The 13,690-nt window shown below is 39.6% G+C and overlaps 1 protein-coding gene across 2 annotated transcripts in view; it reads right to left on the bottom strand.

Moving 5' to 3' along the window:
• Positions 1-13,690, bottom strand: part of rock1 (Rho-associated, coiled-coil containing protein kinase 1) — a 101,266-nt gene that overhangs the window by 31,352 nt on the left and 56,224 nt on the right. For both annotated transcript variants that reach the window (XM_057856676.1, XM_057856677.1), the window contains exons 4-10: positions 11,680-11,817; positions 11,401-11,576; positions 8,499-8,583; positions 8,246-8,390; positions 8,019-8,157; positions 7,761-7,852; positions 5,090-5,249 (exon numbers count right to left, since the gene is read on the bottom strand). In XM_057856676.1, the coding sequence (XP_057712659.1) occupies positions 5,090-5,249; positions 7,761-7,852; positions 8,019-8,157; positions 8,246-8,390; positions 8,499-8,583; positions 11,401-11,576; positions 11,680-11,817 (935 nt within the window). The remainder of the gene's footprint in view (positions 1-5,089; positions 5,250-7,760; positions 7,853-8,018; positions 8,158-8,245; positions 8,391-8,498; positions 8,584-11,400; positions 11,577-11,679; positions 11,818-13,690) is intronic.

Here is a 13,690-nt window from a genome sequence, read left to right as displayed (position 1 = left end):
TTTTGCACTACGGACCGGTGTTATTTGGGTCTTTTTTTTCACGGACCGGTGTTCTGACAAATTTTGCAACCCATCAAAAATTGCAACGATGCGGTTCTGCGCATGCGCGTAACGTTAAACATAGCCGCAAAATGCGCAAATGCAGCGATTCCAAAGTAAACACTACAAACTTTCTTGAAAGAAAGGAATATTAACTTACGTTTGATCATAGAAGGACTTGTAGAAAAGTTCTCCTCAGATTCATCCTGCCATGTAAGCTGCACACAACAGCTGCACACCGCGCTCACCATTAACGACTTCGCCTTGTCGTTAAACATTAATTAAGAAGCCCGCTTCACAAAGATACGATGTTGGAAATTGTAGCAGGGTTTTCAATGCTCTTGTCGCGATGTCAGGATATTCCAGAATGACTTTAATCCAGAACCTCGGTAGAGTTGTTGTCTCGAATGTACGTTTAATGAGGTCGCCGTCATTTGCGATCTCTCTGTTTATTCACAAACGGGTCACGAATCCACTCCTTGGCAGTTCGTGGGTCTTCGAGGTTGAAGGCTCGTCAGGTGCCCTTTTCGCCGTAAAAATATCCTTTTCGCCGTAAAAATATCTCCAAAGACGTCTGTTTTCCAGTCATCTTCACTCGTGTGGGGGCTAATTATTTCCGGGAACAAATGTGCTGCGCCCGCAGCCTAGCAATACGTTATTATCGAGGACAAGCGCACATAGATATATTATATACACAAACAAGATGTATTGCTAGCAGTCCAATCAATGGACTTCTATGACAACATTGTAATCTATCCCATAGTATTATCAATGGACTTCTATGACAACATTGTAATCTATCCCGTAGTATTATATCTAGAGTAGACAGAGATATTGGTGTGTTAAGCAGGGGCACAGGGTTAATTCGGCCAGAATGCAGTCGTTATTAAATTATTATTTCTGTGCGGCCCGGTAGCAAATGTGCCACGGACCGGTACCGGTCCGCGGCCCGGCAGATGGGGACCCCTGTTCTAACCCAATCCAGCCCATTCCGATCAAGATTGTATCCACAACGAGAGGTGGGTTAATGCAGATTGATAATTTGATCGGCGCGCATGTAAACTTTTTTCCAAAATTTTGGAACAAACAGTCCTTACCTGTGACGTCAGTACATGCGTTTCTTATTCCAAGAAGCTAGTAGAAGCAGAGCGAGCGGAAGACAGGGGAGGTTCAGTTTGCGCATGACTAAACTAGCCTGTATATGAGACGACCACTTTGCTGGAGATATTAAAAGATTTTAAAAATGTTGAAAGACTTGATGATGAAAAACCAGGAAAAATACACAAAATAATGCTAATTTTTAATATCAAAATGGACAGAACAATATTTTGTTGACAAGGAAGTCAGTAGGGCTTCCTCTTCTTCCTCTACTTTTTTTCTTAGTATATTTAGTCATGTTGCCTTCACACAAGTGTTGTTTTCATTAACGATGACGATAACGAAATTATTTCATCAACGAACAAGCGCTGAAAGGTGTCTTGGGAGACGAGATGGGTGCCAGTTGTCATCTGACGACACAAGAACCAGATGAAAATTGGCCATAGTTTCAGTCATAAATGTGTGATATTTTCGTTTGTGTGTGTAGTTACAACGCATTTAGCTGTGTTTGGACGTGTCACTCATGTGATGTGCTGCGTCTCCCCCCGCCCCACACACACGCTTCCAGGGTCATTTTGTCAAATGTGTCAAGTGCTGCTTGGTAAGTTTTCCTTTCTTATCTTGGCTAGATGTGCCATGTTGCTTTAGCCTGTAAAGGTCTGTGCTAAGTGATCATCACACACTAAACTAACTTGTAGCGTTGGCATAGTGTTCGCATTAGCATAGCGTTCAAGCAGAGGTTGCGCTAGACTTTTTCGTTGTCTGTCATTTTGACTGACAGGGTCATAAAAATCCGGTCATAATCTATTTTTACCCGTCACTTACATTTTTTAAATGATAATAATGACATATTCAATAGCAGTGTTGGTCAAAAGTGGTGCGTTACTTACTCAACTCTGAATAAATTGAAGAAACTACCAGCCATGTTGTGCCTACTCTCTGCTCTGTTGATTTGTCATCCAAGACTCGGGGTGCGTTCAGGTTTGAGAATAGCGCACGTACTTCTGACTCCAAGCTATTTGTCCCTGCTTATTCAATTAGGCTACGTTCATACTACAGGTCTTAATGCACATATCCGATTTTTTTGTCGTATCCGTTTTTTTGGCGTGCCCGTTCAGACTGCCTTTGGCCATTGAGACCATTCAAGTATTACGCATGCGCTGTAATTCGCAGTCCGACACGCGCCGGTGCTCAGAAGCATCAAAACAAATGACAAGTCATCCGTCATTCCAGGGCTATCATATTTTGCTTTTCAAAAGGAGGACACAAATAACAGACATAAATAATCTCCGTTTAGGCTTATATTCACAGTTTATATGGATCGATAGCATGCACGCACTGTCCGTGCATGTCACACACACATACGCACAGTTTGCCCTGACTCTCCAAGACGGGCTGCAGCCAGACCCCTCTCCCGACTCTCGGCCGTGTAGGAAATGTTGAAATATAGCTCACATAGAGCAGAGAGAAAACCGATCATTCTCATGCTTATCCTCAACCCATTTTTATTTTTTTATGATTGTTGTCAAGCCCGGCCCTTCCCCAAAAGCCGTGTTCACTGCAAGCTAGGCGCTAATAACGCACAACTGAAATCGGATTTGGGACACTGGACGGTACAGATCGCCACAACAGTCTGGAAAAATGTGGCCCGGATCGGATTTGAACCACATAAAAAAATGACCCAGATCGGATTTCAAATGGTCCACTTCTATGCGACTTGTCCCGTTCAGACTGTCAAGTTAATGTCTGACTCGAGTCGGAAAAACACGAAAAAATTGGATTCGTGCATTAAGACCTGTAGAATGAACGTAGCCTTAGACAATGCTCTCCAAAGCTTCCTAACGTTACCGTGTTTGCTACACCTGAATGCTAGTTCAGACATTTTTCCGAGTAAGGCCAGCGACGTCATGCATCAAGAGACACAATAGCTTATTAATATGCTCACTCGCCACCCTGTGGTCTGGGGTGTGAATTGCAACCTGTCAAAATGACGGATGGACTTCGGTTTTTTCCGTCACCGTTTTAAAAAACCGGTCAACGACGGAAAATATTCGGTTAACGCGACCCCTGCGTTCAAGTTACCATTAGCATTTAGCACAGTCACTCGGTGTCATCTTAAAACTCTTGGAAAATTTTATATACAGTTCATGTCGTCCAGGTAAGTTTATTTAATTAGATATAATGTGCTGTTTTCCTCCTGAATATGTATTATCATCATGAAAACAGTGATGTCCTTGTAGACTACAGTTATGTGCTCATCTGTCATGTTCATTCGAAATTGTTAGAAACCTTTTTATTTATTTATTTATTCATGGACTAAACCTTTGGAAGTTTATTGACGAAAACATTTTGAGAATTGTCGATTAAAACTAACAAAATTTGTCTGAGTTTTGGTTGACTAAAACTAGACGAAGACATTTTGAAATGACTGAAATATGACTAAGACTAATAAGTATTCTCGTCCAAGAGACTAAGACGAAAATTAAAATGGCAGTCAAAAACAACACTGCTTCACACGCTGCGGGCAAGATGAGCCTTACCACATTGGTAATTACGAGTACATCCTGGTCATGTGTTTTTGTTGTCGTAGCAAAAAGACGTAGCACACATGGACTTTATTATAGTTTTGCATAGGGAAAAAACTGTTTTAGACCTATTAATTCATCTACAACAAGAAGAAGAGAATGAATCAAAATACAAACGGTAAGTTTTTGTTTGTAACAACATTTTAGCAAACATTTTGTTTAAAAATACATTTTTTCTAAATGTACACTACGTTATTATTAGAGCTGGGAATCTTTGGGCACCTAACGATTCGATTACGATTACGATTCAGAGGCTCCGATTCGATTATAAAACGATTATTGATGATTGATTGATTTTTTTTTTTTTTTTTTTTTTTTTTTTAAATAAAGTTTTGTACATTAGTTCCAAAATTGTTCAAAAATACTCTCAGGCTAAACCAAACTACTATTTCAGTATCAAGTTAACATATAGCAGTAAACAAATATACAAAAATAACATTAAATAAAAAAACTCCAGTCCCCATTCTGTATCAGCAGCTTTAAACTACATTCAATTAATTTAATGTTGTTAATCAACCGTTAAAGTTGTTAAAATTGCTCCCGTTATTCCGTAATTTCCCTTTTGTCTACTTTTGACATGTGAAAGTTTTAAAACTATTTTAAAGATAGATTCAAGTCAATATTTTACCGATTTAGGAGTATTTTAGATAAAAAGTTAATTAGGTTTGCTTGGAAGGTTCGCTACAACAGCATTGCAGGGAAGTTTACTGCTTTAAGATGGCGGCCGTTTACTAACGCCCGCATCTAAGCTTTTTGCAGATGTGCTGCTACCGCTACCGAGTCTATAATCCATCTAGTCCTATATAAATGATATCTACCGTAACATTATGTAGCTTAACTGTACTTGTAGCAGCTTTTCAGCAGCAGTCAGGTATGTTGTTGTGTTTTTTTATCTCGTGGCATGAGTTGAGCTAGAGCCGTGAGTTGAGCGTTGGCATTACCCGAGGGGCCGGTTAATGAGAAGCATAATGTTTAGCTACTCCCGCTCCGTTCCGTCCCGAAGACCGCGCGGCGCGCTGAGTGTGTTGTACTTCCGCTTTACTTGGCATATTTCAATAATCGGAATTTGGATGTTTGTGAATCGTTCTCGAATCTTCCACGCCCGAATCGCGAATAATCTAAGAATCGGAAATTTTGCACACCTCTAGTTATTATGCTGGAGTCAAAAAGCGTGCAAATTGACAATTTAGCAGCATCAATTTGCGCACGACTGACATTCTGATGCATGAAAACGGAAGACCAAACCGGATCAATATTTTTAGTGTCCATGAACACAGTGCATCCGATCATAATTTTAATCCGAACGCTGAACAGACTAAAGAAATTTTTATCAATGTAAACATACCAAACGCTTCGACGAGACTTACTGTTGATTACTGTAGTAGGTGAAGCCCACGAAGGGCAGTTGGTTGCCGACAAAGGCCTTTGGTATTGGAAATGTCTCTTCTTCGCCACGGTCCTCTTCAATATCATCAAAGTTACTAGTGTCAACATCACTGCTCAGCTCGGGCACCACCGGGGCAGCCGCTAAAAAGACAAAAGTTTAGGGATTTTTATGTTGCTTTTAGTAAAAAAAAAAAAAAAAAATACAAATGCATGCAAACAGAACATTTCATACACATACAGCAATATATAATGGGGAAGAAGTCTAACTGACTGGTGTTTTACCTAACACCTAGTCATTAAACAAATACAGCGCACCAAAGCCTCTAGCTAGAAGTAGTCATGGCACCCTTAAGCCGCAATTAAACAGCCTTTTCCAAACGAGCCAAAGCAATTACTGATTAGTAGCAGTTTTCATATTATAATTAAAAGTGATTATTTTTGCAATTCATCACTTTAAACCAGGTATTTTTTAATGTCGTGCTTCCTGATTTATTTTTTTAAGTGTTATAAGTTATTTTTAAAAATCATCTTTATTGCGTCAGAGAATTAACAATTCTACTTAGGGCTGCAGCTATCGATTATTTTAGTAATCGTTTAATCTATCAGCTACTTAGTTCGAATAACTGAGTAATCGGATTAGGAACATTTAATGCATTGCAAAAACAATTTTAAGAGATGTAAAACAAAGGCTTGCTGAGATTACACTTTCAAAAGAGCATTAAATGCAAATGCAAAATAAAATTCCTAAGTGTTTCATCAAACAATACAGGATTGCGCTTTCATTTAAAAATAAATTAAAATACCTGAGCTCAGGCTCAAATAGTATAAAAAAAAAAGAGAGAATCCAAGGATTTAACCAAAATAACAAATTGGCTAACTTGCATAGCAAACTCCCGCTAGCTTAAATGCTATGAAACGCTAACGTTTTTTTTGTTTTTTTTAATACTATGCTCTCGACAAATCGTTCAAACATATATTCCCACAAAAAACGGCTACATATACCTTTAAACTAAATTACGAATTAATTAAAAAACATATTAGCTCAAACAAAAACTTACCTTATATTGGTCTTAACTGGGAGCAGCTGGATTCAGCCATGTTGAATGAGTTATGTCATATTCACTGTTGCCACGAGAGGGCAGTGTACATACCCAAATCAATAAAATTAAATGAAAACACTTTCAAAACAAACCATTACAACGCCACTCTAATTAAACGAATACTCAAAGCAGCAAAATATGATTTTAAGCTTTTTGTCTAATCGAATTACTCGAGTTAATTAATTACCGTAATTTTCGCACTATATGGCGCACCTGACCATCAGCCGCTACCCACCAAATTTGACACGAAAACAGCAACATTAGCCGCACTGGACTATAAGCCGCAGCTGTCCTTCCTCTATTATGGGATATTTACACCAATATTTACACTTTATTTGGCAGCGGCATCATAAGACTGTCAAAAGACCAAATCAACCTTCACGAAGCTTTAAACCAATTGGCTGCCAAGCTTCATTGCTTCAAGAAGCTTTATTTGGCCATCACTGTTCTCTTGGGGTAGACAGTTAACCTCTGCTGCCACCTGTTGTCAACACTGTTGTCATCCAACATGCCTCCCAGCATGCATTGCAGCGCTACAGATGTAAATAACACCTCCCAGCATGCATTGCAGCGCTACAGATGTAAATAACAATCAAAATTCATGTTCTGTGCTAATTGATTCTTCAGTTACTGTTCTAGTTGTTGCTAGTTATGGTATTTGTTAACACTTTATTTGACAGTGGTGCCATAAGACTGTCATAAGACCATCATAATTATGACATGACACCGCCGTGAGCATTAATGAATGCTTATGACAGATGTCATTTTGTGTCACCTGGGAAATTATCTGCCTTTTGAATGGATGTAAAAGATCAGAGCTAGACATAAATGGAGATAGTGACATAATTTGCCGGATGACAATGACAGCTGTCATAAGCATTTATTAATCCCCATGATAATGTCATGTCATAGTTATGACTGTCTTATGGCAGTCTTATGACGCTGCTGTCAACATTTTTTTAGCTATTCACCCAAATAAATCGACGCAGGATTCAAAATGAGGGAAAAAAGTAGTGGCTTATAGTCCGAAAGTTACGGTAATTGTTCCAGCACTAATTCTACTTTAAATGTATTCTACTACACAGCATTTTTTATGTCTTTCTGTTTGTTCCCTTTGTGTACACAAAATAAAGTGAACATAACCTTCAAAGTAAAGCTCAACGTAAGATAATGAGTTGTTATTTTTGGCATACTACTAGACCAAAGAACATTGACAAGATATGTATTGTGTTTTGTTTTTATTATGAACTTGTAAGCTTGTTTCCTGGGTCACTTATCTCTTTTAAAAAATCATTTTTGAAACAAGGCTGCCAGCTAGAGGACAGTAACCTTTCGGAAATACTACACCAAAGCGCTGACTTAAGCTAAATCAAGAACTGAATACAAACAGAGTTAACAGTGGACTTCTGCTTCAGCATTGGCCACTGTTCTGATCTCCGTTTGCTCTGTTGTCACTGCCCTAAGCATTACTGTTGTGCCAGACTGTTGTTGGCCTAAACACTGCCAAACGTTCAGTGTGAAGACTATGTTACATAGTCATCGTAGTGCTTACTCTCTCTGATGTTCTCCCACGTCCACTGATCATTCTTAAAGAAAGGGTGCCTCTTGATCTCATCCACACCATTCCTGCCCAGGCGGACCTCCCTGTTGGTGTGAGGGGAAAAATGACGATGACTCAATTAAGATCTAGAATTAATCTTTAGCTATAGCCCGATTATCCTGTAATGTGAGGGCACCTTTAAACCTGCAGTGTAAATCAAGCATAAAATACTGCTAAGAGCCTCACAGCTTGATTGCGCCATGATGTTACCTGTCTGTCAGAAAGGCACAGATGAGGTTCTTGGCATCATTGGAGATGTCGCTGTCATCGGGAAAGGTCAGTGCGTTCTTGTGGTTCATGATTTTGCTGTAGGTGCCGACCAAAGAGTCAGCGTAAAATGGCGTGTCGCCTGAAAATAACAGCGTTGGAATTGGTGAATTTCAAACAATCCTATATTTTCATTGTAATTAGTGGCAATATCAAATGCTGTCACTCACCAACTAGCATTTCGAATAGGAAAACTCCCACCGACCACCAGTCGCACTCCCTGCCATAATAACCGTCTCCTCCTTGGGATTTCAGTACCTCTGGTGAAATGTAGTCTGGCGTTCCCACCGCTGTGTCACATCGTACCATACCATCCTACAAGATGGAGCAATACATTTTTCACACTTTTATTTGGTTTGTTCATTTCTCTATTAAATAAACTCTGCTTATCATTACATCTTGAGTAGATACTGAATGCAATACCTTGTTCATTTTCATGCAGGTGCCAAAATCTGCCAGTTTTAAGTGACCTGCTTTGTCAAGCAACATGTTGTCAGGTTTCACATCCCTATGAAACAGGACAAAATATATTCAACCAAGCGGAAATATTAGGGAGACAAGAGTTTTTATAGAAGTTGTGAAATGGTTGGTGTTGGGTGACATTGCAAGGGTGGAGACTCCCTTGACTAATGCACAATTTGTACTTTGACTTTGGTATTAAGTCATAGAGAGATGTAATACAACTTGAATTCATTAACAAGTGGGAACGATAGTATCTTTGAAATAATTGCAGTAAAATGACAGTTACAAACTAGAAATGTCCCGATCCGATCACGTTATCGGAAATCGGGCTGATCGCGCCATTTTTCAGAGGACTGGAATCGGGTGAAAAGGATCGGGGTTTTTAATTTTAAAAATCTATATTTATTAGGGCTGTCAAAATTATCACGTTAACGGGCGGTAATTAATTTTTTTGATTAATCACGTTAAAATATTTGACCCATTTAACGCACATGCTCTGCTCAAACACATTAAAATGACAGTACAGTGTCATATCCACTTCTTACTTGTGTTTTTTGGTGTTTTGTCACCCTCTGCTGGCGCTTGGGTGCGACTGATTTTATGGGTTTCAGCACCATGAGCATTGTGTAATTATTTATATCAACAATGGCGAGCTACTAGTTTATTTTTTGATTGAAAATTTTACAAATTTTATAAAAACGAAAACATTAAGAGGGGTTTTAATATAAAATTTGTATAACTTGTATTAACATTTATCTTTTAAGAACTACAAGTCTTTCTATCCATGGATCGCTTTAACAGAATGTTAATAATGTTAATGCCATCTTGTTGATTTATTGTTATAATAAACAAATACAGTACTTATGTACAGTATGTTGAATGTATATATCCCGTCTTGTGTCTAATCTTTCCATTTCAACAATAATTTACAGAAAAAAATGGCATATTTTATAGATGTTTAAATTGCGATTAATTACGATTAATTAATTTTTAAGCCATGATTAACTCGATTAAAAATTTTAAACGTTTGACAGCCCTAATATTTATGTTTCGCTGCTTCATGCGCGTACTTGCCTGGTACACCAGACTCACCGCTGTTCAGCTATTGAGTCTGGCCACCATTCACGCGGATACAATTTCATGGGCAGAGCAAGCCACAGCAAACCGACAACGGAGTGGACCAATCAGCGACGGGCAGACGTGACGTTAGTAAAATGACGAGGGCAGGACGAGGGACTTGCGCGCGGAAGTAAACATACGAAAAGAGCTAAGTTTATTCAACATGGCTAGCGCGAGACTGACTGTTGTCAATGACTCGTGTTGATGTGTTTTTGGTCATTTAAGACTGATTTTACCGTGGATTGGAACATATTCTCGGCTCTCCCGTTCACTATCTGTGTTGTTGTGGAGACGACTTTCGACGCGCAAGAGTGACGTTGCTCGTTAAGAACACGTCACGCAAATAAACGAATCTGATTTGTCGATTGATTTTGTACCTGCTCGAGAGGCCGTTAATGGGCTGGTTCCCAGACTTTTCTCTCAGTGTTTGAAAAATACAGGGAAAACAGTCTGGCAGTGCCAGGCAAGCGCGTACAGCCTCTAACTCTCCCTCCTGCTGCTTTTGTTGGTCAGCAGTGCAGTGGAGTTTGCTTGTTAAAGTTAACGATGAGTGACAGCGGTGCTGCTTTGATTTTGCTAGAGAAGCTTGGTCGCGCTACCTTCAAAGCCGAAGATCTGGGGCTGAAGCTATTGATTATTTAAGTATTCGATTAATCTATTGATTAGTGAGTTTGAATAATAGACTAATCGATTTATGAACATTTAATGCGTTGCAGAATAAATTTTAGGAGATGGAAAACAAAGAAACAAGTGTTTGTGTTTGACAAGATTGCACTTTCAAAAGAGCATTAAATGTGAATACAAAATAAAACACCTGAGTGTTTAAACAATGTAGAATTGCACTTTCATTTCACAGGAGCAATAAATGCATTTAAAAATAATTGAAATACCTGAGGTTAGCCTCAAGCGGTATTAAAAAATTATCTAAGTACAACAAAAGAACAATTAGCTAACTTGCACAGCAAAAGTCTGCCATCTTAAATGCTACGAAATGCTAACTTTTTTTTTTTTTTTTTAATATACTTTTAACAAATCGTTCAAACACATATTCCCACAAAAACCTAATCTATACTTTTAAACTGAATAATGAATTCATAAAACAAACATGTTAGCTAAAACAAAAACTTATATTATGTTGGTTTTAAAAGGGAGCGGCTGGATTCAGCCACGTTAGATGAGTTATGTCATATTCACTGTTACCAATAGAGGGCAGTATATCCACCCAAATCAAGAAAACTAAATGTAAACACTTTCAAAACAAACCATTACAGAGCCACTCCAATTAAACGAATCCTTGAAGCTTCAAAATTTGATTCAAAGCTTTTTTTCCCTAATCGATTAACTCAAGTTAATCGATTAATCGTTGCAGCACTACAATCATCGTTTAGCTTGTTAAACACTCTTGGTGGTGTGCTGTGGCAACTCATTGTGTAAGTGACGAGCGGCTGTTGTCAGCAGCGTGAGTGGATTTGAGTGGACTCACTCAACGAAGCATTGAATAAAGACAATAATTTTTCTAAGTTATTCTTGTTTAATAATAATTCAATGGGACAGTAACATGTTAAAAACCTTTTTGGAACAACACTTTTTTCGATATTGGATCGGGACTCAATATCGGCAGATTCTCAAAATCAGGTGACTCGGACTCAGGTGCAAAAATATGTGATCGGGACATCCCTATTACAAACCCTTAAAAGACTTATCAGTGGTGAGAAATGAAGACGCAGAGCTGTTAACACTGCACCTGTGAATGAAGCCCATGGCATGGATTCCATCAAGTGCCAGAACAACTTCAGCTGTGTAAAAGCGAGCCCACTTTTCCGGGACGTCATAATTGCTCATCAAATTGACCAAGTCGCCACCGGGCATGTATTCCATTACCATATAGAGGTAGCGGTCGTCTTGGAATGCAAAGAAAAGCTGCGGGACGGAAGAAAAGTGGGTTGTGTGAGAGAATACATAGATTAGCCAACAGGAAGGATGGTAAAAATAGATGGGCAGTGTGTTGGGCAGTGGGACCTACCTGCACCACCCAGGAGCTGTTGGCAAAAGCCATGATGTCTCTCTCCTCCCAAAAGAAAGCCGAGTCCGATCGTTTGATCATCTCAAACTTGCTCAGAAGTTTCATAGCGTACACTTTGGAAGTGGCTTTGTGCCTCACCTGGTGTGGATCGAATAGGAGATGTTTAAAATCACTTTTAAAAAAACCACACATTTTTGATACAATGTCAAATTATCATTCGGTAGAACCTCCAAACTTGAACACAGCGGTCCAGAAAGCTATTTATTATTTATTACAGGTAGGCAGGCAGGTTGCCAAATGAATAGTCAGTGACTCAAACTCAACAAGAAATGACCTGAAAATGCCCTAAAATGAACAGCAAGTGACCTATAAATGCCCTGAAAATCTGACAGAATGACTCTGAATGCTCTGGTTTCTAAATGGATTGGGTATCGAGCACCGTCAAGGCAGCCTCAGAGTTAACTGAGACACTATTATGGTGGAAGATTTTGGTAGCATTTTGTTGTTTCTTTTTTTCTTTTTTCTTTTTTTTTTTTTAAGACATTGACTCCTTTTTAAAATGATATCTTGATTCTTGCAGGAGCATATCGATAACCTATTGGGACACAAAGTATCACAAAATATCACCATTTTGAAATTTTGTCACACACCTAGTGGAAAGAGTCGGGAGGTGAGAGAAGGGGGATATCGTGGCTGCTCAGGTCGCCAGCATCCTCTCTCTTAACGTGTTAAGCCAGAGTTATACTCCCGCGTTGCGGTGACGGCGCAGCGACTACGGCGTCATTCGACATTCGATAGTTCTGCGGTGAGGGAACGCGTTGCTCTGTAATTCACCGCCAAGCCACTAGAGGGATGTGGCGTTATGTTTGTACGGTTTTGGGGCATGCTTGTTTACTTCCGCTAGTCGGAGAAAAAATAAACAATGCAAGATGGAACTCTTGAAAGTAAATATTCTGCTCATCAACACTGAATAAATATTGAACATACAAATGTTGAGGGGCAGGCGACGCAGAAGACGGTTTCGAGGCGGTCTGGCCGACTTTTGATGCTGCACAGAGAGTTTTAGACTCGGGTGGAGAGAGCTAGCTGTGGCGGCTAGCTTCAAACTGGCATCGAGCACTGCATTCAAGGTCTGCAAAGCCCTCCAGCCCGATTTGTTTACCGTGTCCTACAACCAGCCAGTGGGAAGCCATAGCAGATTTCTGGCGTCTATGGAACTTCCCAAACTGCGTTGGGAGCCTTGATTTTAACGTTATCATAAAAAGCACCGAGGCATTCTCAATCAGTGATGATGTATCGTGTGTGTCAACTGTCTGTTATTGAAAATTAAAGATCAAAACAACTCTTTTGACACCAAATCTGTGCTTTTTTCTTCATATACTTGAAGTGTGACACGTAAATAAGTCACACACTCACAACAAACTTATGTACACAGTAAATGATGAAGTGCACCAACCAAAAATACGGCATAAAGTGATAAAAAGTTGGCAGTTTTTGGCCGACTGGGTCACCGCTTCGTGTGGCCACTCGATTCCGAACACCCACGTCTTGGTGGTTCTTCCCTTTTTTTTTTTTTTTTTTTTTTTTCCCAATCGCCGACCTTGCCATTTGGCAATCACAATAATGTCTTGACGAGACTTGCTCTTCGATGATACTCCCGTCGGCTTGGTCCATTTTTGCGTGTAGAAAATAATGTTTGATTCTATTCTACAATGGCGGTGTTTTCGCGGCAAACCGGAAACAACAGTCTGAGCGGACCAATCACAGTCCGTTTTCGCCACGTCATACACTTGTAGGTGATGCGAAGGTTAGAAAATTCGAGAAGCGCGCGTCAGGCTACGGGGTAGGGTCGTAACTCGATTCTTCCTTGACGGCGTAGGTCTGACGTGGAAGTATAACTCGGCCTTTAGTGCTGATTTTCGGGCACTTTTCCTTTTTCTTTAAGGACATTCGCAGGTGACCTCCTATTTATTTTAGGGCATTCACAGGTCACTTCCTGTTGATTTTGGGT

The sequence above is a fragment of the Corythoichthys intestinalis genome, chromosome 14 (assembly GCF_030265065.1).
Source record: "Corythoichthys intestinalis isolate RoL2023-P3 chromosome 14, ASM3026506v1, whole genome shotgun sequence".
NCBI lineage: Eukaryota > Metazoa > Chordata > Actinopteri > Syngnathiformes > Syngnathidae > Corythoichthys > Corythoichthys intestinalis.
This window is presented reverse-complemented; position numbering and strand designations above follow the sequence as displayed.